The sequence below is a fragment of the Pseudophryne corroboree genome, chromosome 7, assembly GCF_028390025.1.
Source record: "Pseudophryne corroboree isolate aPseCor3 chromosome 7, aPseCor3.hap2, whole genome shotgun sequence".
NCBI lineage: Eukaryota > Metazoa > Chordata > Amphibia > Anura > Myobatrachidae > Pseudophryne > Pseudophryne corroboree.
In genome coordinates this window covers 98,994,541-99,020,900 of record NC_086450.1, presented here as the reverse complement: position 1 = coordinate 99,020,900, position 26,360 = coordinate 98,994,541, and the positions used below count along the sequence as shown (strand labels likewise).

Genomic DNA, 26,360 nt, shown 5'->3' with positions numbered 1-26,360 from the left:
ATCTGCAGACACCCTCCTCCATCCGCGGTCCCCCCCACCCATGGCACCCCTGCACCCGCCCCTCCTCCACCTGCAGCACCTCCGGACCCCCTTCCCCATCCGCAGCACCTGCCCCTCCCCCACCCGCGGCGCCTCCGGACCCCCTACCTCACCCCCGCCCCTTCCCATCCCACAACACCTCCGGAACCCTTCACCCATCCGCAACATCCCCGCACCTGCCCCCTCCCCCACCAGTGGCACTCCTGCCCCTCCCCCACCTGCACTGCCTCTGGACCCCTCCCCCATCTGCAGCCCCCACTCCTCTGCCCCTCACCCACCCGCAGCACCTCCCGACCCTTCCTCATCCGGGCCCCCCCGCAACCGCCCCCGCTCCACCCGCAGCATCTATAGACACCCTCCCCCCATCCACAGTCCCCCCCGCACCCACTACATTCTGTACATCTTGCCCTGCAGGTGCTGTTCACGCTGTCGCAAGGGGCTGTGCCTCCTTCACCATCGCACGCCCTCTGTGAAATTTCCTGCATTATGCTGGATACACACTGATAGATATATCTGCAGATAAATTTATCTGTAGATATATCCATAGCCGGATCGCGCAGTCCGTCGTGACTAACATCACGAACTGAGCAGGTATTTACATATGCCCACTCAGTTCAGCCATCAATCACCGCTGGCTGCAGCAGCATGTGTACGAGGTCGTCTGACCGCCTGTACAAGCACAACGATGCACCAGTATATTTGTAGCTATATCGGTTATTGTATGTGCTGTAGGACAGACGCAATATGACTGTGATATATGATGGTGATAATAATAATAATAATAATTCTACACAAAATACACAGTAACGTTTGGCAGCCGCCTGTACTAGTGTGTGTTCCTCATGTGACTCTGCAGTACAGGTAACTAGCAGGCTAAGGCAGCCTGACGGACTACATATCCCAGTATGCCCTGCACGCCTGTAGATGACAGCTGTGTGTGGAATGTAAACACGCAGCGGCTCGGCGCCGTGGGAAGCGGATACACGTCAGTCTGGGATGCGGCGGGTGATTGGCTGGGCCTGGCTGACGCTCCAGCAGATGAGCGGACATGGCGGGTAAGTTGCAGGGGAGGATGTGCTGGAGGTGAGGGGACCTGGTGCTTGGCGTGAGAGGCCACTGGTTGTCAGGGGCATGGCGGACGGAAAGAGAGCGCTGCCGTGCCGGGGATTAGGCCGTGGAGGTGTTCTGTGTCTGACAGCACGGGTAGCATCTCCCCGCAGCCTCTCCCGCCAAATCCACGCTGGGCAGCCGCCCATACTGCCCATGCGTGCTGCTATGTACTCCCACACACATGTACAGCCCATGTATGCCACTATGTACCCACACACACCCATGTACTGCCCATGTATGCCACTATGTACTCGCACACCCATATACTGCCCATGTATGCCACTATGTACTCACACACACACACATGTACTGCCCATGTGTGCCACTATGTACTCGCTCACCCATGTATGCCACTATGTACTCGCTCACCCATGTATGCCACTATGTACTCGCTCACCCATGTATGCCACTATGTACTCGCTCACCCATGTATGCCACTATGTACTCGCACACCCATGTATGCCACTATGTACTCGCACACCCATGTATGCCACTATGTACTCGCACACCGATATACTGCCCATGTATGCCATTATGTACTCGCACACCCATGTACTGCCCATGTATGCCATTATGTACTGGCACACCCATGTACTGCCCATGTATGGTACTATGTACTCAACACACCCATGTACAGCCCATGTATGCCACTATGTACTCGCACACCCATGTATGCCACTATGTACTCGCACACCCATGTATGCCACTATGTACTCGCACACCCATGTATGCCCCTATGTACTCGCACACCCATGTATGCCACTATGTACTCGCACACCCATGTATGCCCCTATGTACTCGCACACCCATGTATGCCACTATGTACTCGCACACCCATGTATGCCACTATGTACTCGCACACCCATGTATGCCACTATGTACTCGCACACCCATGTATGCCATTATGTACTCGCACACCCATGTATGCCACTATGTACTCGCACACCCATGTATGCCACTATGTACTCGCACACCCATGTACTGCCCATGTATGCCATTATGTACTGGCACACTCATGTATGCCATTATGTACTCGCACACCCATGTATGCCATTATGTACTCGCACACCCATGTATGCCATTATGTACTCGCACACCCATGTATGCCATTATGTACTCGCACACCCATGTATGCCACTATTTACACAGCACACCCATGTACAGCCCATGTATGCCATTTTGTACTCAGCACACCCATGTACAGCCCATGTATGCCATTTTGTACTCAGCACACCCATGTACAGCCCATGTATGCCATTATGTACTCAGCACACCCATGTATGCCACTATGTACTCAGCACACCCATGTACTGCCCATGTATGCCATTATGTACTCAGCACACCCATGTACAGCCCATGTATGCCATTATGTACTCAGCACACCCATGTATGCCACTATGTACTCAGCACACCCATGTACTGCCCATGTATGCCATTATGTACTCAGCACACCCATGTACTGCCCATGTATGCCACTATGTACTCGCACACCCATGTACTGCCCATGCTGCAGCTATGTACTCGCACACACCCATGTACTGCCCATGCTGCAGCTATGTACTCGCACACACCCATGTACTACCCATGCTGCAGCTATGTACTCGCACACACCCATGTACTGCCCATGCTGCAGCTATGTACTCGCACACACACATGTACTGCCCATGCTGCAGCTATGTACTCGCACACACACATGTACTGCCCATGCTGCAGCTATGTACTCGCACACACACATGTACTGCCCATGCTGCAGCTATGTACTCGCACACACACATGTACTGCCCATGCTGCAGCTATGTACTCGCACACACACATGTACTGCCCATGCTGCAGCTTTGTACTCGCACACACACATGTACTGCCCATGCTGCAGCTATGTACTCGCACACACACATGTACTGCCCATGCATGCCACTATGTACTCGCACATACACATGTACTGCACATGCATGGCACTATGCACTCGCGCACACACACATGTACTGCACATGTATGGCACTATGCACTCGCGCACACACACATGTACTGCCCATGCATGCTGCCTATGTGCATGCTATGACTGCTGGTGTTGTGTACATCATGTCTCAGCCTTCACATAATAAAACCCTGTAGTGTCAGCAATAGTTTCTGCATAGGCCATTCAGTGACTGGTAAACAATGCATGTATCTCATACTTACACTAATATGATGATCTTCCATCTCTCGGACGGGTCGCTCTCCATGTATGATACAGGAAGATTGGATAGATACCTGAGCCCCTATCCGTTTGATAGATAGACAGTGTCTAGTTAGACAGTCAATAGATAGACACCATATATTAGACCAGGGGTTCTCAAACTCGGTCCTCAGGACCCCACACAGTGCATGTTTTGCAGGTAACCCAGCAGGTGCACAGGTGTATTAATTACTCACTGACACATTTTAAAAGGTCCACAGGTGGAGATAATTATTTAACTTGTGATTCTGTGAGGAGACATGCAAAACATGCACTGTGTGGGCTCCTGAGGAACGAGTTTGAGAACCTGTGTATTAGACAGACATTAGGTCGACAGGGTCAAAAGGTCAACATGAAAATGGTCGACATGAAAAACAGACAAATGTTTTTTTTATGTAACATGTTTTTGGATTATTTCATACTTTCTCTATCCGTGTCGGCATAGAGTTGGTTCTACACCTTGTGGCGAGCGCAGCGAGCCACCGTGCCCGAAGCGTGGCGAGCGAAGCCTTTCTACAATTGGGGGTCCCAGATGACAAAACTATCCACACAAACCACAAAAATGCAAAAAACATGGTGTCTACCTTTTTTATGTCAACCTTTTGACCCTGTCGACCTAATGTCCATCTATTGACTGTCTAACTAGGCACTATCTATCTTTCATACTGGAACCCCCTGAGCCATGATGTCTCAATAATATTGATACAAAAAGCACAACGCTTGTGGCAGTGTTCCTCGGTATCCGTTCACATGGTCGACCATGTTATGGTCGACAGTCATTAGGTTGACCACTATTGGTCGACATTAACATGGCCGACACATGAAAATGGTCGACACATGAAAAGGTCGACATGAGTTTTTTCACTTTTTTTTCTTTTGGGGAACTTTTCCATACTTTACGATCCACGTGGACTACGATTGGAATGGTAATCTGTGCCAAGCGAAGGCACCATGCATGCGAGGGGACGCGGTGCACTAATTGGGGTTCCCAGTCACTTTACGCAAAAAACGACACCAAAAAAAGTAAAAAAAAAAACTCATGTCGACCTTTCATGTGTCGACCATTTTGATGTGTCGACCATGTGTCCATGTCGACCAATAGTGGTCGACCTAATGTCGACCATTCATACCGGAACCGTGTTCCTCAGTGTCTTGCTCCACTGAGCATGCATTACTGTTTTTCTTATTTTTTTTACTACATGTTACCTTTCCCTAAATGCGAATTTGCAGCATTTCCCTAACCTCCCAACTGCGCATGCGGCACCTTTCCCTATCCACCCAGTTGCGCATGCGTGTCCTCTCCTTCACCATTGAACTGTACACGCGTTTCCTTTTCCCTGCGCACACCTAGCCTTTCCCTAACCGCCCAGCTGCGCACGCCTTTACCTTTCCCTAACCGCCGAGCTGCGCACGCCTTTCCCTAACTGCCCAGCTGCGCACGCCCTTACCTTTGCCTACCCGCCCAGCTGCGCACGCCCTTACCTTTGCCTACCCGCCCAGCTGCGCACGCCCTTACCTTTGCCTACCCGCCCAGCTGCGCACGCCCTTACCTTTGCCTACCCGCCCAGCTGCGCACGCCCTTACCTTTGCCTACCCGCCCAGCTGCGCACGCCCTTACCTTTGCCTACCCGCCCAGCTGCGCACGCCCTTACCTTTGCCTACCCGCCCAGCTGCGCACGCCCTTACCTTTGCCTACCCGCCCAGCTGCGCACGCCCTTACCTTTGCCTACCCGCCCAGCTGCGCACGCCCTTACCTTTGCCTACCCGCCCAGCTGCGCACGCCCTTACCTTTGCCTACCCGCCCAGCTGCGCACGCCCTTACCTTTGCCTACCCGCCCAGCTGCGCACGCCCTTACCTTTGCCTACCCGCCCAGCTGCGCACGCCCTTACCTTTGCCTACCCGCCCAGCTGCGCACGCCCTTACCTTTGCCTACCCGCCCAGCTGCGCACGCCCTTACCTTTGCCTACCCGCCCAGCTGCGCACGCCCTTACCTTTGCCTACCCGCCCAGCTGCGCACGCCCTTACCTTTCCTTAACCGCCCATTGTGTTCCTCCTCTACTAGGGACATCAAAGCCCAGAAACTACAATCATACAGTGCAGAATATCTAGGGGTCTATTCATGAAGCAGTTGAAACGAGTGGAGAAGTTGCCCATGGCAACCAATCAGCTGCTCCGTGCAATTGTATAGTATACAAATTATAAATGTTACTTCAATGTTGATTGGTTGCTATGAACAACTTCTCCACAGGCTCACTTCTCTACACTTTTCACTGCTTCATGAATAGACCCCTAATCTTTCAGTCTCTGCCCCAGTGGGGGTTTTAAAAATCCCTGCAAAGTTTAAACTTTACAGTTATAAACCCCTACATTAATAGAATAGTTACTTTTATTTGTTTCCCCCCTTAAACCATCTTCTTTTGAAAGACACTTGGTGATGTTTCAAAAACTAATATCAAAAGGAAACTGTATTCGCAGCACTAGTCCCCTCTTAAGATGCTTCTAAAGCCTCATACACACTGGGCGACTATGCCTAATGTGCAATGAACGTTATATCGTTGAACGGTACAGCGCATACACACTGACCGATATTGTTCATTGACGTCATTCACCACATTCACTGAACATGCAGCTCAACGATATATTCAATATTGAGCTGCATGTTTGATAGACCATAGACGAATGTGAACGACCTGCGGGTGCGCGCATCGTTTAGGCAAAGACACTGGACGATATAAACGATAGATCTTTAAAAAAAAAGATTGTCATCGTTCATATCGTCCAGTGTTAACGCCCAGTATGTGCGTGGCTTAACACAATACAAAGAGGTGGTTTTTAGCAAAATAGCTTTATAGAGTCTTCACCTCTGGATACAGACAGTACATTATTTGTTTTCATTGATGGACGTTGCAACATTATATAATAGCCATTTTCATGGGTTTCTACCAGCTGCACCTAAATAAATATTGTGCACACAATGGGGGAGATTCAAATGTTTGAAAAGTCGGTTGGGTGTCTGTTTTTCCCTGTATATTAGATAGGAAAAAACAGATTCCCAACTGACTTTTCAAAATTTGAATCTCCCCCAATGAGCTCAAACTCGTCTTAAGGCTCGTACACACTAGTTGATAAAGTAAACAACGTCGCTCATGTTGACCCTTCCTGAGCGACATTGTTTATTATATTGACTAGTATGTATGTTGTAAACGATGAGTGATGCGCGGCCCCTGCCTGTCCTTGACGACACTTGGTCTCGTCTGGGCATGCAGATCAATTTGGACTCATCGTCCAAAGCTGAATGCTCCGGGCCGCGGCATGATATCGCTGTGCGATATCGCAAAGTGTGTAATCCCGCCTTCAGGTGCCCCGGCCACCAAAGTGCAATGGGAGTGCTACCCCTTGTCTTGTCACTTCTTGGTATATGTGCTCTACATGCAAAAGAAGCCAAAATTTACCTGGCAGATGAAACCACTAAAACACTGCAAAAGTAAACAATTTTTGTCACCAAATGGATGATATGTTTACGTGGATGAAAATACTCTTCCTGATTTTGAAAGTCCTTGTTCACTTCTCCCCGTTTTTTCTTTTCTCTTGCATCCATAAGGGATATTGGGGAGAACTAGTACGATGGGGTATAGACGGGGTCCAAAGGAGCCAGTGCACGTTACATTTCTTCAACTGGATGTGCTGGCTCCTCCCCTCTATGCCCCCTCCCACAGGCAGTTTAGGAAAAAGTGCCCTCAGGAGAGGATGCACATCTCTGCAGCTCCAGAGAGTTTTCTTCAATTTAATTTAAAACTTTAATTTTTTTCAGTATGCTGTCTGGGCAACAGCATGCCTGTGTCGTGGGAGTTAGGGGGGGACGGGCACTGGCCTTACGAGGTGCAGAGCCGCTTCCCCACTGCAGGACCACCGCCCTGAGGGGCTGTTTGTTCAGCAGAGCACTGCGCCTTGGCTGTCGCAGCACACCCCTAACGTTGCCTGAAGGTGACATCGGTGGTGATTACACACCGGGGGCCCCGCTAGGGGAGGGTCCCCGGTTTCAAAATGCGTCAGACCACGGGCGCGGCGTACAAAAATGCAAAACTGAGCACTTGTGAGGTTTTAGACTGTTTGGAGACTTTGCCAGTATGAATAATATGATTAGCTCTGACGCCATTGGGTGGGGGGGGGGCAGAGCTTCCTCAGAACGGGACCAGGGCGTTTTTGGCACCTTCCTCTGCTTACAGAAACCATCAGCAGCACACACTCAGCGCTTCCTGCCTCACAGACACGCTGGAAACTGGTACAGGGTGTAGCAAAAGGGGGAGAGCCGCTTGTGTACACTGTCATGTGTCTAATTAGGACTGTATTTGATAGTGTTTACTGTGAATTGCAGAGCTGACAGCCTCACTGGGGCTGTGCAGCTCAGGGTGTGCTGAGGTCCTCTCTCCTCACATACAGTAGTCTGATACAGATGATGATGATGATGATGATATATAGTGTTCCCCCTAGGATGAGGCAGGGACAGGGCGCCAGAGATCGGGGGCACATTGGCGCGTGCGCCCAAAATGGGGGTGTGGCCATGCAAATTAGGGGGTGTTACCACATCCCCATCATTTTAGTGGGCGGTGCTGCCCACAGACGCTACTATAGAGGGCGTCTGTGGCACTTTTGGGGGCGTGCCCAGCACCTCCGTCGGTGCTGGGCTTCCACCAGCTCTCTCCCAATGCGTGAGTGGATGCCGCGCGCATGCGCACGGCATCTTTACACGTTGGGAGGGCAGGAAGCGGGCGGCTGTTCTAACAGTGTGCCGCAAAAGGGCAGGGCGGGTTTTCCCTTCTAAAAAATGGGCAGGGCGCGGCGCCCTGCTAAAACAGCCTAGAGTGAACACTAATATACCGGATGATGGGGATGACCCGGTTCCTGTTAGTGGGGATCCTGATTCTGCCCAGGGTATTGAACCCCTCATTTTGGCTATAAAGGAGGTGTTAAAGCTTCCCCTAGAGGACACTGCATCATAGCAGTCGTTTTTCTTTGTGCACAATAAGCCCAATGTCACTTTCCCTGATTCTCCAGAGTTAGATGACTTATTCAAACAGGCCTGGAAAAATCCAGACAAAAAACCTACCTCTGGCTTCTTTTCCATGAAGTACCCTGGGGATCGGAAAATAGAAACTACCCTAAAGTCTTTATACACTGCGGCCGGCCTTTTACAAAGACCGGTCATTGCGGGTTGCTGGATGACCTATGCTATTCATTCTTGGGCAATTAAACTTCTTAGTTACTATGGTCACCCTATTGAAGCACATTCAGGAAACTATGCGGGTCCTCTGTGATTCCCGCAAGGAGATGGGGCATATTCATGCTAGGACGTCGGCCATGGCGGTGTCGGCACGCAGGGCCTTGTGGTTGCGTCATTGGATTGCGGACGCAGAATCTAAACGTAGTGTGGAATCTCTCCCATTTCTGGGAAATGGCTTTTTGGGGTTGAGTTGGATACCTGGATTTCCAAGGCTACGGCTGGAAAATCCACGTTTCTCCCCTCTGGGGCCACGCCAGCAAGACGCTCTTATCCGGGGCCGTCGGCCCAGTACTTTCGGTCTCACAGATTTTGCTTGAAGGCCAGAGGTGCCTCCAATGCGGTCAGAGGCACCAGAGGTAAGTCCAGAAAACCTGCAAGCACCAGTTCTCAGGAACGGTCCACCGGTTCTGCTTCCACTAAGGCCTCAGCATGACTGTGCCCACCCACCCCGAGGGGATCTCAACGTGGAAGCTCGACTGCATCACTTCAGCTGCATCTGGGAGAATTCCTGCCAGGATGCCTGGGTCAGAGAGTTCGTTTCTTAAGGCCCATTTTAAATCTAAAGTCTTTTGAATCCGTATTTGAGTGTGTTCAAGTTCAAAATAGAATCCCTGCGAGCAGTGATTGCGGGTCTGGAAGACTGGGAATTTATGGTCTCCTTGGATATCAAGGACGCCTACCTTCATATTCCGATTTGGCCGCCTCATCAGGCGTACCTACGATTTGCCCTGCTGGAAGATCAGCTCCAGGCCCTACCCTTCGGTCTGTCTACAGCCCCGAGGGTATTCACAAAGGTGATGGTGGAGATGATGTTACAGCTCCGGTTCCAGGGGGTCAACGTGGTCCCTTACCTGGACGATCTTCTGATAAAGGTAAGATCCATAGAACTTTTGTTGCTCCATATCGACCACACCATCTTCAGTCGGACCACGGGTGGATCCTCAACTTAAGAAGTCCCACCTGGAGCCAACTCAAAGGCTCCTGTTCCTGGGGATGTTGCTGGATACTGTGGCCCAGTAGGGGTTTCTACTAGTGGAAAAAGTGAAAACACTTCAGGAAATGGTCTGCATGGTTGTCCGACCTCGAGTGTCCATCTATCTCTGCATAAGATTGTTGGAAAAGATGGTCGCCTCCTACGAGGCGATCCAATATGGGAGGTTCCATGCCAGAACGTTTCAGTTGGATCTCCTGAGCAAGTGGTCCGGATCACATCTGCAGATGCACCGGATGAATCAGCTGTCACCTCAGGCCAGGATTTCCCTCCTGTGGTGGCTACGGTCCTCCAATCTCCTGGAGGGCAGGAGTTTCGGAATGCAGGATTGGACAATCCTTACGACGGATGCGAGTCTGAGGGGATGGGGAGCTGTCACCCAAGGGGTGCAGTTCCAGGGCAGGTAGTCCGCCCACGAAAGCCTCCTTCCAATCAACATTCTGGAACTTCGGGAAATCTACAGTGCTCTACTTCAAGCCTCTCCTCTGCTCAAGGATCTCGCAATCCAGGTGCAGTCGGACAACGCCACGGTAGTGGCGTACATCAATCTGCAAGGAGGGACAAAAAGCAGAGCCTGCATGCGAGTGGTGTCAAAGATACTTCTCTGGGCGGAAAGAAATGCAAGAGCCATGTCGGCAATCTTCAGGGGGTGGACAACTGGGAGGCGGACTTCCTGAGTCATCCCGATCTCCACCTGGGAGAATGGGGACTCCACCATCTGGTGTTCCAGAAGATCATCGACCGGTGGGGTTGCCCACAAATAGACATGATGGCTTCTCGTCTCAACAAGAAACTTCCCTGGTATTGTTCATGGACCAGGGACCCTCAGGCGAGGGCAGTGGACACGCTGTCGTCGCCTTGGCCTTACCAGCTGGTTTACCTCTTTCCTCCGATCCCATTGCTTCCGTGAGTGCTAAAGCGGATCAGGAATCAAGGTGTCCAGGCAATTCTACTTGCCCCAGATTGGCCTCGGAGGGCGTGGTAAGCGGATCTTCTGGACATGTCCGTCCAAGATTATTGGCCTCTGCCACTAAGAAGAAATCTTCAACAAGGAACGTTCGTCTACCGGGACTTACGGCGTCTTCGTTTGACGGCATGGAGGTTGAGTGGAAAATCCTAGCTCTCAAAGGCCTTTCCAAGAAAAGAGGATTTTGGTACTTACCGATAAATCCATTTCTCTGTATCCTCTAGGGAACACTGGAGCTCTCTTTAGACAGTAGGGGTGTGAAGCTTGCAACCGGAGGTGTGGCACAATCTAAAACTAGTATTGTCTGCACATCCGGCTCCTCCCCCTTCACATCCCTCCTCCCTCAGTTTGGAAAATTTGACTGAGAGAATAGGACATGATACTATAGCAAATGGCGAGGAACCGAACCGTACAACATATCAAACAGCATCCAAGAAACTTCTTTAACTGAAAAACTAACACTGTTTGCACGAACTGTTTGAACAAGAACCAGAAACAGCAGGCTGACAGCACCGAGGCGGGCGTCCAGTGTCCCCTAGAGGATTCAGAGAAATGGATTTATCGGTAAGTACCAAAATCCTCTCTTCTCTTTCATCCACTAGGGGACACTGGAACTCTCTTTAGACAGTAGGGGACGTCCCAAAGTTAACTCCCAGGGGAGGGAGTGCCGTCGGAGGCCTGCAAAACAAAAGCTCCAAACTTAGAATCTAAGGAAGCAAAGGTATCAAACTTGTAAAATTTCGCGAACGTGTGGGCTGAGGACCACGTCAATGCTCTGTAAAGTTGAGTAGGGGAAGCACCTCTGGCAGCCGCCCATGAGGCACCCACTGACCGGGTGGTATGAGCACCCGTCTGAACCGGAACCTGTTTTCCACAGGAAATATAAGCTTGCCGAATGGCAAGTCTGATCCATCGAGACAGAGACTGCTTAGAAGCCGGACAACCCTTCCTTGGGCCATCATAAAGAACAAATAAATGGTCCGACTTCCTGAAGGACGACGTAACTTGTACGTACACCCGTAAAGCTCGGACAACATCCAACGCCACATCCCCATCTTCGGTGCCCCGGAAAGATGGGACCACAATCGGTTGGTTTACATGAAAACTGGAAACAACCTTGGGAAGAAAGTCCGCTCTTGTACGGAGTTCCACCCTATCCTCATGAAATATCAAAAGGGGCTCTTACACGATAAGACTCACAACTCAGAAACCCGCCTAGCCGAAGCCAAAACTAGCAATAACGTTACCTTCCAGGAGAGATATTTCAGGTCTGTTCTTGCTAACGGCTCAAAGAGTGGCGATCTCAAAAAGTCCAGCACCAAATTTAAATCCCATGGTGCAGTGGGAGGACGAAAAGGGGGCTGTATCCTCAGAACCCCCTGTAAAAATGTTTGGATGGAAAGAGCTGAAACCTGAACCTTCAGAGAGCCCAGCCGCAGACCTAACTCTAGGCCGGCCTGAAGGAAAAGTAAAAGTCTGGATAAGTGGAAATTCGTCTAATTCCACCCGCGTTCCCGACACCAATCCTTGTATTTCTTCCAAATTCTGTAATAATGCATGGCTGTGACCGGCTTCCTAGCGGCAATCATCGTAGGAATGGCCGTTCTTGGTATTCCTCTGTTCCTTAAGATCCGGGTTTCAATAGCCACGCCGTTAAACGCAGTCTGTTTAGGTCCGGATGGTGAAACGGTCCCTGAGATAGCAGGTCCTCTATCTGAGGTAACCGCCAAGGATCGTCCGCTAATAACCCTCTTAGGTCTGAGTACCAACTCCTGCGAGGCCAATCTGGAGCGATTAGAATTGCCCACAGCCGTTCTCGTTTCAACCGCTTCAGAACCCTGGGTATGAGTGGGAACGGTAGAAAGATGTAAACCTTCTTGTAGTACCAAGGAAGTGTTAACGCGTCCACTCCTGCTGCTGCCGGATGTCTTGTCCTGGAAACATATCTGGGCAACTGGTGGTTCTGTCGCGACGCCATTAGATCGACTTGAGGCAGACCCCATCTCCTCACCACCATGTTGAAAATCCGTTGATGCAGGCACCACTCTCCTGGATGCATGTCCTGGCGACTGAGATAATCTGCTTCCCAGTTCTCCACACCTGGAATGAACACTGCCGAGAGGATGATGTTTCGCCTTTCCGCCCACAAAGATCTTTGTGGCTTCTCTTAACGCCATTCTGCTCTTTGTTCCTCCCTGACGGTTTATATAAGCAGTCGTTGTGACATTGTCCGACTGTATCCTCACATACTGACCGATGACCAGGTCTTCGGCTAGGAGAAGCGCATTGTAAACTGCTCTTAGTTCGAGGATGTTGATAGGGAATCTGCTCTCCTGCAACGTCCATTTTACTTGAAACTGACGGTCTTCGAAGACGGCACCCCAACCTCTGAGACTGGCGTCGTCGTCGGGATCCTCCAATCCCAAATGTCGAATCTCTTCCCTGCTGCAAGATTTTTGTGTAACGACCACCAAATCAAAGAGACTCGTACGTGCGGTTGAAGTCGTATTCTTCGATGAAGAAGCCAGTGTGAACCCGCTCCCTGAGCAATGAGGTTCATCTGGAATGGTCGGGAATGAAGTCTGCTGTATTGGAGAGCTTTGAACGACGCCACCATCTTTCCGAGAAGTTGCACACAGAGACGCAAAGACACTGGCGTGGTCCGTAGTACCTGATCCACTAACTTCTGTATGTCCTGGATCTTGGAACCTGGCAGGAAAATTTTCAATTGCACCGTGTCCAAGATGAGGCCGAGGAATTGAATTCTTTGAGTTGGTATGAGGTTGGATTTTTGGAAGTTCCCTATCCACCCGTGTTGAATGAGAAATTGGTGAGATGTCTGAGCATCTTTTATCAGCTTCTCCTGCGAGGAGGCCTTGATCAGAAGATCGTCTAGATAAGGTATTATCGTAACCCCTAATAGCCGCAAGCCTGCAACCATGATCGCCATGATCTTTGTGAAGATCCTTGGCGCTGACGAGAGACCGAATGGTAATGTTCCTTCACCAGTGCAAACCTTAGGTAAGCTTGATGGGGAGACCAAATTGGAATATGCAGGTATGCATCTTTTATGTCCATGGACACCATGAACTCGTCCTGTTCCAACCCTGCAATGACCGACTGGATTGATTCCATCTTGAATTTGTAAATTTAAAAAAATTGGTGTAAAACGTTTAAATTGAGTATCGGTCTGACCGTCTAATTCTGAACCGAAAAGCATCTCACCCCCAAAGGGGATGGATTCTACCGCCTTCTTGGTGTCAGAGTCTCCGTGCCAATCTCTGAGCCATAAAATCCGCCTAGCCGATATGGCCGAAGCGGAAATGCGTGATGCTATTCCGCTGAGATCTTTTGAGGCTTGGCACAAGTAGGAAGCAGATTCTCTGTGTTCCGCCAGTTGGGTAATCTCTTCCAAACTATTTCTCTAATGTCCTAGAGGATGCTGGGACTCCGTAAGGACCATGGAGAATAGACGGGCTCCGCAGGAGACATGGGCACTTTAAGAAAGACTTTAGACTCTGGGTGTGCACTGGCTCCTCCCTCTATGTCCCTCCTCCAGACCTCGGTTTTTAGACTGTGCCCAGAAGAGATGGGTGCACTGCAGGGAGCTCTCCTGAGTTTCCTGCTAAGAAAGCATATTTGTTAGGTTTTTTTCTTATTTTCAGGGAGCACTGCTGGCAACAGACTCCCTGCATCGAGGGACTGAGGAAACAGTAGCAGACCTACTTAAATGATAGACTCTGCTTCTCGGCTACTAGACACCATTATCTCCAGAGGGAGTGGAACACAGGTTCGTCCTGGGCGTTCATCCCAGAGCCGCGCCGCCGTTCTCCTCACAGAGCCGGAAGAAAAGAAGAAAGAAGACTCTGAGGTGGCAGAAGCCTTTCGGGTGCTTCACTGAGGTAACACACAGCACTGCAGCTGTGCGCCATTGCTCCCATACACCTCACACACTCCGATCACTGTAAGGGTGCAGGGGGGGGGGGGGGGGCGGGCCCTGGGCAGCAATGAATACCTCTCCTATGGCAAAATTACCTATATACATGTACAGGTGGGCACTGTACATGTATATAAAAGAGCCCCCGCCATGTTTTACAAAGTTTAAGCGGGACAGAAGCCCGCCGCCGAGGGGGCGGGGCTTCTCCCTCAGCACTCACCAGCGCCATTTTCTCTCCACAGCACCGCTGAGAGGAAGCTCCCCTCCTTGACACACGGTGAAAGAGTGTTTTAAAGTAGAGGGGGGGCACATAATTGGCGATAAAACATTACAGCAGCGCTACTGGGTAAACATTCTGTGTTTTTCTCCGGGGTCCTATAGCGCTGGGGTGTGTGCTGGCATACTCTCTCTCTCTGTCTCTCCAAAGGGCCTAAAGGGGAACCTGTCTTCAGAAAAGAGTTTCCCTGTATGTGTGGAGTGTGTCGACATGTTTGACGATGAAGGCTCGCCTAAGGAGGAGGGGGAGTGCATGAATGTCAGGTCGGCAACGCCGACACCGGACTGGATGGATATGTGGAATGTCTTGAATGCTAATGTAAATTTATTGCACAGGAGATTAGACAAGATTGAGGCTGGGGATCAGTCAGGTAGTCAGACCATGCCTGTCCCAGTAGCACCGGGACCTTCTGGGTCTCAGAAACGCACATTATCCCAGATCACTGACACAGATACCGACTCAGATTCCAGTGTCGACTATGAGGATGCAAAATTACAGCCAAAAGTGGCTAAAGGTATTCGTTACATGATCATTGCTATTAAAGAGGTATTGCATATTACTGAGGAACCCCCTGTCCCTGACACGAGGGTACACATGTATAAAGAGAAAACGCCTGAGATCACCTTTCCGTTCTCATTAGAGCTAAGCGAATTGTGCGAAAAGGCTTGGGTATCTCCAGACAGGAGACTACAAGTTTCCAAAAGGATTCTTATGGCGTATCCCTTCCCACAAAAGGACAGGATAGGATGGGAATCTTCGCCTAAAGTAGACAAGGCGTTGACACGCTTATCCAAGAAGTGGCACTGCCTTCCCAGGATACTGCTACCCTCAAGGATCCTGCGGATCGTAAGCAGGAAGTTACCATGAAGTACATTTTACACACATTCTGGTACTATTGTTAGGCCGGCTATGGCATCGGCCTGGGTTTGTAGTGCTGTCGCAGCATGGACAGATTCCTTGTCTACGGAGATTGAGATCCTAGATAAGGATACCATTCTAATGACCCTAGAGCATATCAAGGATGCTGCGTTATATATGAGGGATGCTCAAAGAGACATTTGTTTACTAAGCTCCAGAATAAATGCTATGTCTATTTCTGCTAGGTGACTCTTGTGGACCCGACAGTGGATGGGGGATGCCGACTCAAAGAGGCATATGGAGTCGTTGCCTTACAAGGGGGAGGAGTTGTTTGGAGAAGGCCTCTCGGACCTTGTCTCTACTGCTACGGCTGGTAAATCGAATTTTTTACCTTATGTTCCCCCACAACATACTTAGAAGGCACCTCATTACCAAATGCAGTCCTTTCGTTCAAATAAAAGCAAGAAGGTACGGGGATCGTCCTTTCTTGCCAGAGGTAAAGGCAAGGGAAAAAAAGCTGCACACAGCTAGCTCCCAGGAGCAGAAGTCCTCCCCTACGTCTGCAAAATCTACCACATGACGCTGGGGCTTCCCTGGGGGGGTCAGCTCAAGTGGGGGCACGTCTTCGATTTTTCAGCCACGTCTGGGTTCACTCACAGGTGGATCCCTGGGCAATAGAGATTGTTTCTCAGGGATACAGGCTGGAATTCGAAGAGATGCCTCCTCGACGGTTTTTCAAATCGGCTCTGCCAGCTTCTCCGTCAGAAAGGGAGTTAGTGTTAACTGCAATTCAAAAATTGTATCTTCAACAGGTGATAGTCAAGGTTCCTCTTCTCCAGCAAGGAAAGGGGTATTACTCAACCCTGTTTGTGGTTCCGAAACCGGACGGTTCGGTCAGACCCATTTTGAATCTGAAATCCCTGAACCTGTACTTGAAAAAGTTCAAGATGGAATCGCTCAGAGCGGTCATCGCCAGCCTGGAGGGGGGGGGGATTGGATGGTTTCCCTGGACATAAAGGATGCTTACCTTTTATGTTCCGATTTTTCTTCCTCACCAGGCGTTCCTGAGATTTGCGGTACAGGACTGTCATTACCAATTTCAGACGTTGCCAATTGGGCTTTCCACGGCCCCGAGAATTTTCACGAAGGTAATGCGGAAATGATGGTGCTCCTGTGCAAGCAGGGTGTCACAATTATCCCATACTTGGACGATCTCCTCATAAAGGCGAGATCTCGAGAGAAATTACTGGACAGCGTGTCACTGTCTGTGAGGACGTTGCAACAGCACGCTGGATTCTCAATATTCCGAAGTCCCAGCTGGTTCCTACAACGCGTCTGACCTTTTTGGGCCTGATTCTGGACACAGAACAGAAAAAGGTTTTTCTTCCGATGGAAAAGGCTCAGGAGCTCATAGCTCTGGTCAGGAACCTATTAAAGCTAAAAAGGTTTCAGTGCTTCACTGCACACGTGTCCTGGGGAAGATGGTGGCATCGTACGAGGCCATCCCTTTCGGCAGGTTCCATGCGAGGACTTTTCAATGGGACCTACTGGACAAATGGTCCGGGTCTCATTTACAAATGTATCAAAGGATCACCCTGTCCCCCAGAGCCAGAATATCTCCTGTGATGGCTGCACAGTGCACCTCCTGGAAGGCCGCAGGTTCGGTATTCACTGACTGGATCCTGGTGACTACGGAGGCAAGCCTCCGAGGTTGGGGAGCAGTTACACTGGGAAGAAATATCAAAGGTCTCTGGTCAACTGTAGAGACTTGTCTCCACATCAACGTCCTGGAGTTGAGGACCATATACAACGGCCTACGTCAAGCGGAGGCATTACTTCGGGACAAACCGGTTCTGATTCAGTCGGACAATGTCACAGCAGTGGCTCATGTAAACCGCCAAGGCGGCACAAGGAGCAGAGTGGACATGGCAGAAGCAACCAGGATTCTTCGCTGGGCAGAGAATCATGTAAGCGCACTGTTGGCAGTGTTCATCCCAGGGGTGGACAACTGGGAAGCGGACTTCCTCAGCAGACACGACCTGCATCCGGGAGAGTGGGGACTTCATCACGTAGTCTTCGCATAGATCGCGGGTCGGTGGGGACTGCCTCAGATAGACATGATGGCGTCCCGTCTAAACAAAAAGCTAAAGCGATATTGCGCCAGGTCAAGAGACCCTCAGGCGGTAGCTGTAGATGCTCTGGTGACACCATGGGTGTTCAGATCGGTCTATGTGTTCCCTCCTTTGCCTCTCATACCCAAGGTGTTGAGAATAATAAGGCAAAGAAGAGTGAGAACAATCCTCATTGTTCCAGATTGGCCACGAAGGACTTGGTATCTGGATCGGCAAGAGTTGCTCACAGAAGATCCGTGGCCTCTTCCTCTAAGGCAGTACCTACTGCAACAGGGGCCCTATCTGTTCCCAGACTTACCGCGGCTGCGTTTGACGGCATGGCGGTTGAACGCCGGATCCTAGCGAAAAAAGGTATTCCGGAGGAGGTCATTCCTACCCTGATTAAGGCTAGGAAGGACATGACATCGAAACATTATCGCGCATATGGCGAAAATATGTTTCTTGGTGTGAGGCCAGGACTGCTCCTACGGAGGAGTTCCATTTGGGCCGTTTACTTCACTCCATCAAACAGGAGTGAATTTGGGCCTAAAATTAGGATCCATAAAGGTTCAAATTTGGCCATTTTCTTTCAAAAAGAATTGGCTTCTCTTCCTGAAGTACAGACATTTGTGAAGGGAGTGCTGCATATTCAGCCTCCTTTTTATACCTCCGGTGGCACCTTGGGATCTTAACGTGGTATTAAGTTTCCTCAAGTTACCTTGGTTTGAACCACTCAAAACAGTGGAGTTGAAATATCTCACTTGGAAGGTGGTCATGTTGTTGGCTTTAGATTCTGCAAGGCGTGTTTCGGAATTAGCAGCTTTGTCATATAAAAGTCCCTATCTGGTTTTTCACGTTGATAGGGCAGAATTGAGAACTCGTCCTCAATTCCTGCCTAAAGTGGTCTCATCTTTTCATATGAACCAACCTATTGTCGTGCCTGTGGCTACGCGAGACTTGGAGGATTCCGAGTCACTTGATGTGGTCAGGGCTTTGAAGATTTATGTGGCCAGAACAGCTAGGGTCAGGAAGACAGAGGCGCTGTTTATCCTGTATGCAATAAGGTTGGCGCACCTGCTTCAAAGCAGACTATTGCTCACTGGATCTGTAACGCGATTCAGCAAGCACATTCTTTGGCAGGATTGCCATTGCCAAAATCGGTTAAGGCCCATTCCACTAGGAAAGTGGGCTCTTCTTGGGCGGCTGCCCGAGGGGTCTCTGCATTACAGTTGTGCCGAGCAGCTACTTGGTCGGGATCAAACACCTTTGCAAGGTTCTATAAGTTTGATACCCTAGCTGAGGAGGACCTCCTGTTTGCTCAATCGGTGCTGCAGAGTCATCCGCACTCTCCCGCCCGTTTGGGAGCTTTGGTATAATCCCCATGGTCCTTCCGGAGTCCCAACATCCTCTAGGACGTTAGAGAAAATAAGATTTTACACTTACCGGTAAATCTATTTCTCCTAGTCCGTAGAGGATGCTGGGCGCCCGTCCCAAGTGCGGACTTCTTCTGCAAGACTTGTATATAGTTATTGCTTACATAAGGGTTATATTACAGTTCATCGGTTTGGACCGAGACTATGTTGTTTGTTCATACTGTTAACTGGGTAGTTTATCACAAGTTATACGGTGTGATTGGTGTGGCTGGTATGAATCTTGTCCTTGGATTAACAAAAATCCTTTCCTTGTACTGTCCATCTCCTCTGGGCACAGTTTCTCTAACTGAGGTCTGGAGGAGGGGCATAGAGGGAGGAGCCAGTGCACACCCAGAGTCTAAAGTCTTTCTTAAAGTGCCCATGTCTCCTGCGGAGCCCGTCTATTCCCCATGGTCCTTACGGAGTCCCAGCATCCTCTACGGACTACGAGAAATAGATTTACCGGTAAGTGTAAAATCTTATTTTTCCTCTTCAGTAGCCTGTACGATATGCCCAGACCATGCGCCCATGGCCTTGTTGACCCAAGCACATACGATCGCAGGTCTCTATGCTGCACCTGCTGCTACGAAAATTGACTTTAAAGCGGTGTCAACCTTACGATCCGAAGCATCCTTTAAAGTCGTTAGGTATTGGCAAATTTGTCTTCTTGGACAACCATCCTAGGGAAGCATCCACTACTGGTGGATTCTCCCACTTATCCATGACAGCTTTGGGAAAGGGGTAAGTCATCTGAAACCTCTTCGGAAATTGAAAGCGTTTGTCCGACTGTTTCCAAGCCTCCTCCATCTGAGATTGGAGGGATTTAGGAACGGGAAACACGGCTGAACGCGGCCTTTGAGATTCGAATAAATCGAATTCTTCCGGCTCCTTTATGTCGTCTGCCTTAAAGTTTAGGATCTCCTTCACCGCTTCAATTAAGGGCTCAATACCCGAGATTGCTGTGTCCTCTTCTGGAAAATCGGCGTCTAGGGCAGATTCAATGAACTCCCCTTCCTCCGTATCAATGAGAAGACCCTCTGCCTCCTCTGTTTCTGGTATAACAGGAAGGGGTCTTTTAACTGCCTTGCGCACATTCGTTTCTGCATGTGCGGGTGGCGTTAACTTGATGAGAAATTCCTCCATCGTCTTATAGAATCCCGCAGCCCATTCTGCTTGCGTGATTCTGCCATCTCCGTGTAGATTCTATGTGCTAGGTTGTCCTCCCATGACCGAGTCGGAGCACTGCTCTCACATGGGGCGGCCTTGTCCAAGCAGGAGTCGCACACCCTGGAGCTGCCAACCCGCGTGCTCTGTTCGCTACATTTCGTACAAACATAACAGGTCTTAGAAGTCTTGGTGCTTTAGACATGTTTTAAAGAAAAGAAAAAAAACAAACAAATCTATATATCTATATCTAGATAGATATATCTATCTATCTATCTATCTATATCTCCCGTACCTGGGGGTTACGCAGCTTTTTCACCCTTTAAACTAAGAAGCGAAAAACTGAGAGATGAAGGTATCCGTTCCGGCTGGGATTCCTGTCCCGTTTGGAGCAGGTCAATTAAATTGTAGAATGGAAAAAAATTAAAATTATACACCAGCCGTCTAGCAAACCTCCACACCCCAACTGTTACTCAGCCACGGTGGTAGAGTTGGTATCCGCCTTCTTCTGTATATTTTCACCCGGGTCTTTTGAAATAGAATCCCTTGAAAATATAAGTAGTATTATACACATTAGTACTTTGCAGGAGATCCTCACTTTCTCAAATATAGACTATACCAGCAGAGGGCGCTGTTAGCCCTTTTTTTCTGTTGCAGGCACCTTAAGGCTTATAATCTACAATCTGGACAGCAGGGGGAGCTATTAGTGTGATAAAGAAAAACGCTCCCCTTGTCTGCATATGGGAAGGAGACGGGGGGTGGATCCTACCCCTCAGGTTGGCGCCGGAATTATTAATGGCTGCCACTGAACATCTTATCTTATGGGGGGGGTTTCACCCTACCACCATCTATATCTAAGAGCCGTTTGTGACCCCCGCCAGTGCGCACTGTGGGACCCGTCACATCCCGTCCCACAGCGGTGTAACCCGTGTAAAGCTCAAAGTCTAATCAAGATAGATACAAGTGATTTTTATGAGCTGGGTTTTAATGCAGAGCAGCCTTCAAGGTATCGTCTCCACTCTGTCCTTGTGCTCTGGCCAGCGCGCACGCTACGGGACCGTTCTCCCGTCCCCAAACGGCGCCTGCCGGAGAAGAGAAAAGCTGCCCCGCGCACTGTCTCTCGCGCGACCAAGGTTTCTCTTCAGCCGCGCGTAGCTAAGCAACTGAGCTCCGGCCAGCGCGTGCTACGGATCCTCGGCGCCCTCATGGCGCAGCTCCCGCTATTGATAAGTTAGTTCACCAGGGTCTTAGATGCCTGTCTAACTGAAAACGAAATGCTAGGGCCCTGTATAAAAACCAGTACTCACAGATAAATAAGTTAGTTCTTTCAGATGATCTCCTGTGGAGAGATGCAGACTCCTTCAAAAGGAACCTTTGTCTCCTCCAATGCAATTAGCTTTGTCCCCCTTTGTTGTAGGTTGACGCAGCTATCTGTAAAAAAAAAGTTTTAGTCAGGAGCCAAGATGCTCCACGTGCTGTCCCTCCAGCACAATTTTCCAAACTGAGGGAGGAGGGATGTGAAGGGGGAGGAGCCGGCTGTGCAAACAATACTAGTTTTAGATTGTGCCACACCTCCGGTTGCAAGCTTCACACCCCTACTGTCTAAAGAGAGCTCCAGTGTCCCCTAGTGGAGGAAAGAGAAAGTTGTTGCATCCATGGTTCAGGCCAGGAAACCTGTACCGTCAAAACATTATCATCATATCTGGAGGAGATATGTCTCTTGATGCGAGGAACGCACGTATCCGCCTGCTAAATTTCTCTTGGGACGTTACCTATGTTTCCTGCAGGCTGGTGTGGATAAGGGCTTACGTCTGGGTTCTACTAAGGTCCAGATTTCAGCCCTTCCAGAAGAAATTGGTAGCATTGCCAGAAGTTCAGACCTTCTTGCAAGGGGTACTCCACATACAACCACCTTTTGTGCCGCCTACGGCACCCTGGGATTTGGATGTGGTGTTCAACTTTCTACAGTCCTCCTGGTTTCTACCTCTGATGACGGTAGAAGAAAAGTACCTCACGTTGAAGACTGTGATGTTACTGGCCCTGGCTTCTGCTCGACTTGTCTCGGAATTGGGGGCTTTATCGTATAAAAGTCCCTACTTGGTCTTTTATGTGGACAGAGCGGAGCTTTGGACTAGACAGCAGTTCCTGCTGAAGGTTGTCTCAACGTTCCACCTGAACCTGAAACAACCTATTGTGATCCCGTCCAGTTCTGACGCTTCTGCTCCTCCGGAGACTTTGGATGTTGTGCGTGCTTTGAAGATCTATGTCAAGCGCACAGCTCGGGTCAGAAAGATGGATTCTTTGTTCGTGCTCTATGATGCGCAGAAAAAGGTTTGTCCTGCTTCAAAGCAGTCCATTGCTCATTGGATTAGGCTTACTAACAGGCCTATGTGTCGGCAGCCTTACCTATTCCTAAGCCTCTAAAAGCCCATTGTACAAGATCAGTGGGCTCTTCCTGGGCGGCTGCCTGTGGACTCTCTGCCCTGCAACTATGCCGAGCTGCTACCTGGTCAGGGAAGAACACTATTGTGAAATTCTACAAATTTGATACCCTGGCTATAGAGGATACCCAGTTTGGGCAGGTGGTGCTGCAGCAGTCTCCGCCCGTTCTGGATGCTTTTGGATGTCCCCATCGTACTAGTGTCCCCCAATATCCCTTATGGATGCTAGAGTAGAGAAAATAGGATTTTGATACCTACCGGTAAATCCTTTTCTCGTAGTCCATAAGGGATATTGGGTGCGTTGACTTTTCTGCAGGTTCTTGTTCTGTAGTTACCTGTTCAGCTGTTACTGTTATTTTTACCAGCTGTTGTTGTATGGTTCTGGTGTGTAAATCTCACTACCTTTTTGTTATCTTGTTCCTTTCTCTCATATTTGTCCTTTCTCCTTCGGTCACGCTTTTACCTATAACTGCCTGTGGGAAGGGGCATAGAGAGGAGAGGAGCCAGCACACCCAGTTGAAGAAATTTAAAGTGCACTGGCTCCTTTGGACCCCATCTATACCCCATCGTACTAGTTCTCCCCAATATCCTTTATGAACTATGAGAAAAGGATTTACCGGTAGGTATTAAAATCGTATTTTTTTTTTATTTTTTTTGTTAATACATATATTCTGCAGCCTTTTGTAGATTGAATCCATTTTATTTACGCTTCCCTTTGGCATATAGTTTTTTTTGTGTTTTTAAAAAAAATCTTTTTCTGTTGTACTGTAGGTCTTAGTGCTATGGAGAAGAAGTTGGCTGAATACAAGTGTAACACAAATGAAGCCATCAAACTGAAATTAGGTGAGTACACTGTAGGCTGTAGCTTTCTGTGTAGTCTGTCACGTATTTGCTTAGCAAATTTTGAGCTCCATTTAACACGATTCTAATTGCTGGAGGTATATTTCATGTAGTATCACTGCATCATGCTGGTATTTTCCTTTACTCTCCTGCCTGGTGTCTCCCTCTTCCATGGCTTCCTCACCTGTGTTGTTGGTCACCTAATGCTGCCAACGACAGGTCACTGTCAAATAGGCAGGTCGCTTGCGCAATGCGTAGTGCTTCAACTTTGTGGGTCTTCAACAAAGCTTGAAAGACAAAGGGGACTGTACTGCTAATGCCATCCGTAGATGGCGTAATAATTTCTACAAGAACAGTGGTTAAGTTAAACTTACCGATGTTTGACTTCTTTGATTGCTGTCATAGCCCTTTTTATCAGAAACTAGTGGTAAACTAGTGCTAAAGGAGCTGTAACGCGTTACATGGAGCCGTTATGGTGTTAGGGAAATAATATTGAGCTGTGTATGTTTATCTTGACATGTATGCTAAACGTTTAGGCATTTTGTGTTTGGTCATTTCATATATTCTGGCAATTTGGTAATTCCAAGGGCACAGAAGTATGTTACTATGTATCACATGGAGAACATTATATATTGGCTGCCCTTTATAGCTGACATGTGATATGCGCAAAGACATGTTTTGTTTGTTAGCTGCATTTAATCAATTGCTCTCCCATGTGCTTTTGTTATAATATTCCTGTCTCCTGAATGCTTCATAAGCCTCCCCTCTTCTGAATTGCATTTAGGAGTTATGAAAATGCACTGTAAATCCATTTCAGGCTTGCTTACTGTTATTTTGAGGGGAACAGCGAATCTTATTTAGTACAATCAAAAGTTGTTGTTTCATCAAGCTATGGTTCTACGTTTGAAATAATATACTGTACTGATTTTTCTGCTTTCTATATTTCACTTTATTCTGGACAGATGTACATTTCCTAGATTTAAATTCTAGTATACTCAATATAAATGTCTTTTCTTATTTTGTACCCCTAGTGCGTTTCCCAGAAGACATTGATGATGACAGTATGACCTTTAACCCAGAATTCAGTCACCAGCTTTTCGGAGATGAGTAAGTAAATATGAGATCTTGTGAAGATAATTGAAACAATGAGTTCTCCTAGAAAAGTAGACAAAACTTTAAAAATATGTTTCTTTGTTTGCCAGGGAGGGTGCTGCCGCCCAGGAGCTAGCACTCAGCGCTATGATCCCAGGTGGGGAAGCCAGGGCAGCGCCGTGACCCTCTTTTCCCCCGGCAGTGGTCATATGACGGGGGAACAGTCATGTGACCTGGGGGGAGCCGGCGGTGGAGTGCTGCATCGGGCGCTGTCAGGAGCTGGCACCCGGTGTAGTACAGAAAAGCCCTGATAAACCGCAGCTCGTGCCTGGGTGATATCATTACTCGCGGTAATGTACCGCAGGTAATTGGATATCCCCCTTAAAGGTATTGTCAGCAAGCTACCAGTTTAGCCATGGAAATGCAGATTTCCTTGCAATTTTACTGTGGAATTTTTATATGCAAAGTATGCTCATGAGTTAGTGCATTGTTTGGCAGAATCTTTTTGTAAAAGGGATTTGGTGATGCCTCCAACAACTATATTTCTTAAATCCGTTCACAACATAATAGAAATTTTCAGTACAGAGTTTGTTCTTTTGTTTTTTTTTTTCAATTTTGCTATAAAATAATAATGGTTCAGATGTACTTAAAAAAACAAAACAAAAAAAAACATTTGGGGTTTCTGTTTTTAGTAACTTTTTATTCCTGTTCCTTCAGTGAAGTGGCGTTTGGATACAAAGGTTTGCAGATGCAGTTGTACTACACTGCTGGAAGCCTGTCTACCATGTTCCGCGTCCTGTACAGCTCTAAAGTCGATGACAAGTTTGAGGGCGTCCAGGTAAATCTCCTTTTTATTCTTCACAGTATGATGAATTGTGAGCAGTGTTGTGTCTTCTGTTTCAGTGCTCCCTTAATTTAATTTGTATTTGTAAAGGTCTGTAGGTGGGAAACGAAATGACACTCAAAACCAGATTAGCATTAAGTGTATTTTAAGAGGATACAGCATGAAAACATGCACAGCATATTTCTGCTGTGGGGTACACTGGGCTCCACAAGGATAGACATAGGGGTGTAGAGTAGGATCTTGATCCGAGGCACGAACAGGCTGAAAAGCTTTGACTGTTCCCAGAATGCATAGCGCTGCCTCCTCTATAACCCCGCCTCCCTGCACAGGAGCTCAGTTTTGTAGTTGGTGCCGCAGATAGCAGGCACATACCAGAGGAGCTGATCCAGGCAGCCCTAAAAAGAGCATTTTTGAAGAAAATAAGAATTTACTTACCGATAATTCTATTTCTCGGAGTCCGTAGTGGATGCTGGGGTTCCTGAAAGGACCATGGGGAATAGCGGCTCCGCAGGAGACAGGGCACAAAAGTAAAGCTTTCCGATCAGGTGGTGTGCACTGGCTCCTCCCCCTATGACCCTCCTCCAAGCCAGTTAGGTACTGTGCCCGGACGAGCGTACACAATAAGGGAGGAATTTTGAATCCCGGGTAAGACTCATACCAGCCACACCAATCACACCGTACAACTTGTGATCTAAACCCAGTTAACAGTATGATAACAGCGGAGCCTCTGAAAAGATGGCTCACAACAATAATAACCCGATTTTTGTAACTATGTACAAG

General features: G+C 48.8%; 1 protein-coding gene across 1 annotated transcript in view; it reads left to right on the top strand.

The window, feature by feature from the left end:
• Positions 1 to 959: 959 nt before the first annotated feature.
• Positions 960 to 26,360, top strand: part of HAT1 (histone acetyltransferase 1) — a 207,914-nt gene continuing 182,513 nt past the window's right edge. Inside the window, exons 1-4 of the mRNA XM_063933462.1 lie at positions 960 to 1,094; positions 23,576 to 23,647; positions 24,676 to 24,751; positions 25,454 to 25,574. Of these exons, the coding sequence (XP_063789532.1) occupies positions 1,088 to 1,094; positions 23,576 to 23,647; positions 24,676 to 24,751; positions 25,454 to 25,574 (276 nt within the window). The 5' untranslated portion in view covers positions 960 to 1,087. The remainder of the gene's footprint in view (positions 1,095 to 23,575; positions 23,648 to 24,675; positions 24,752 to 25,453; positions 25,575 to 26,360) is intronic.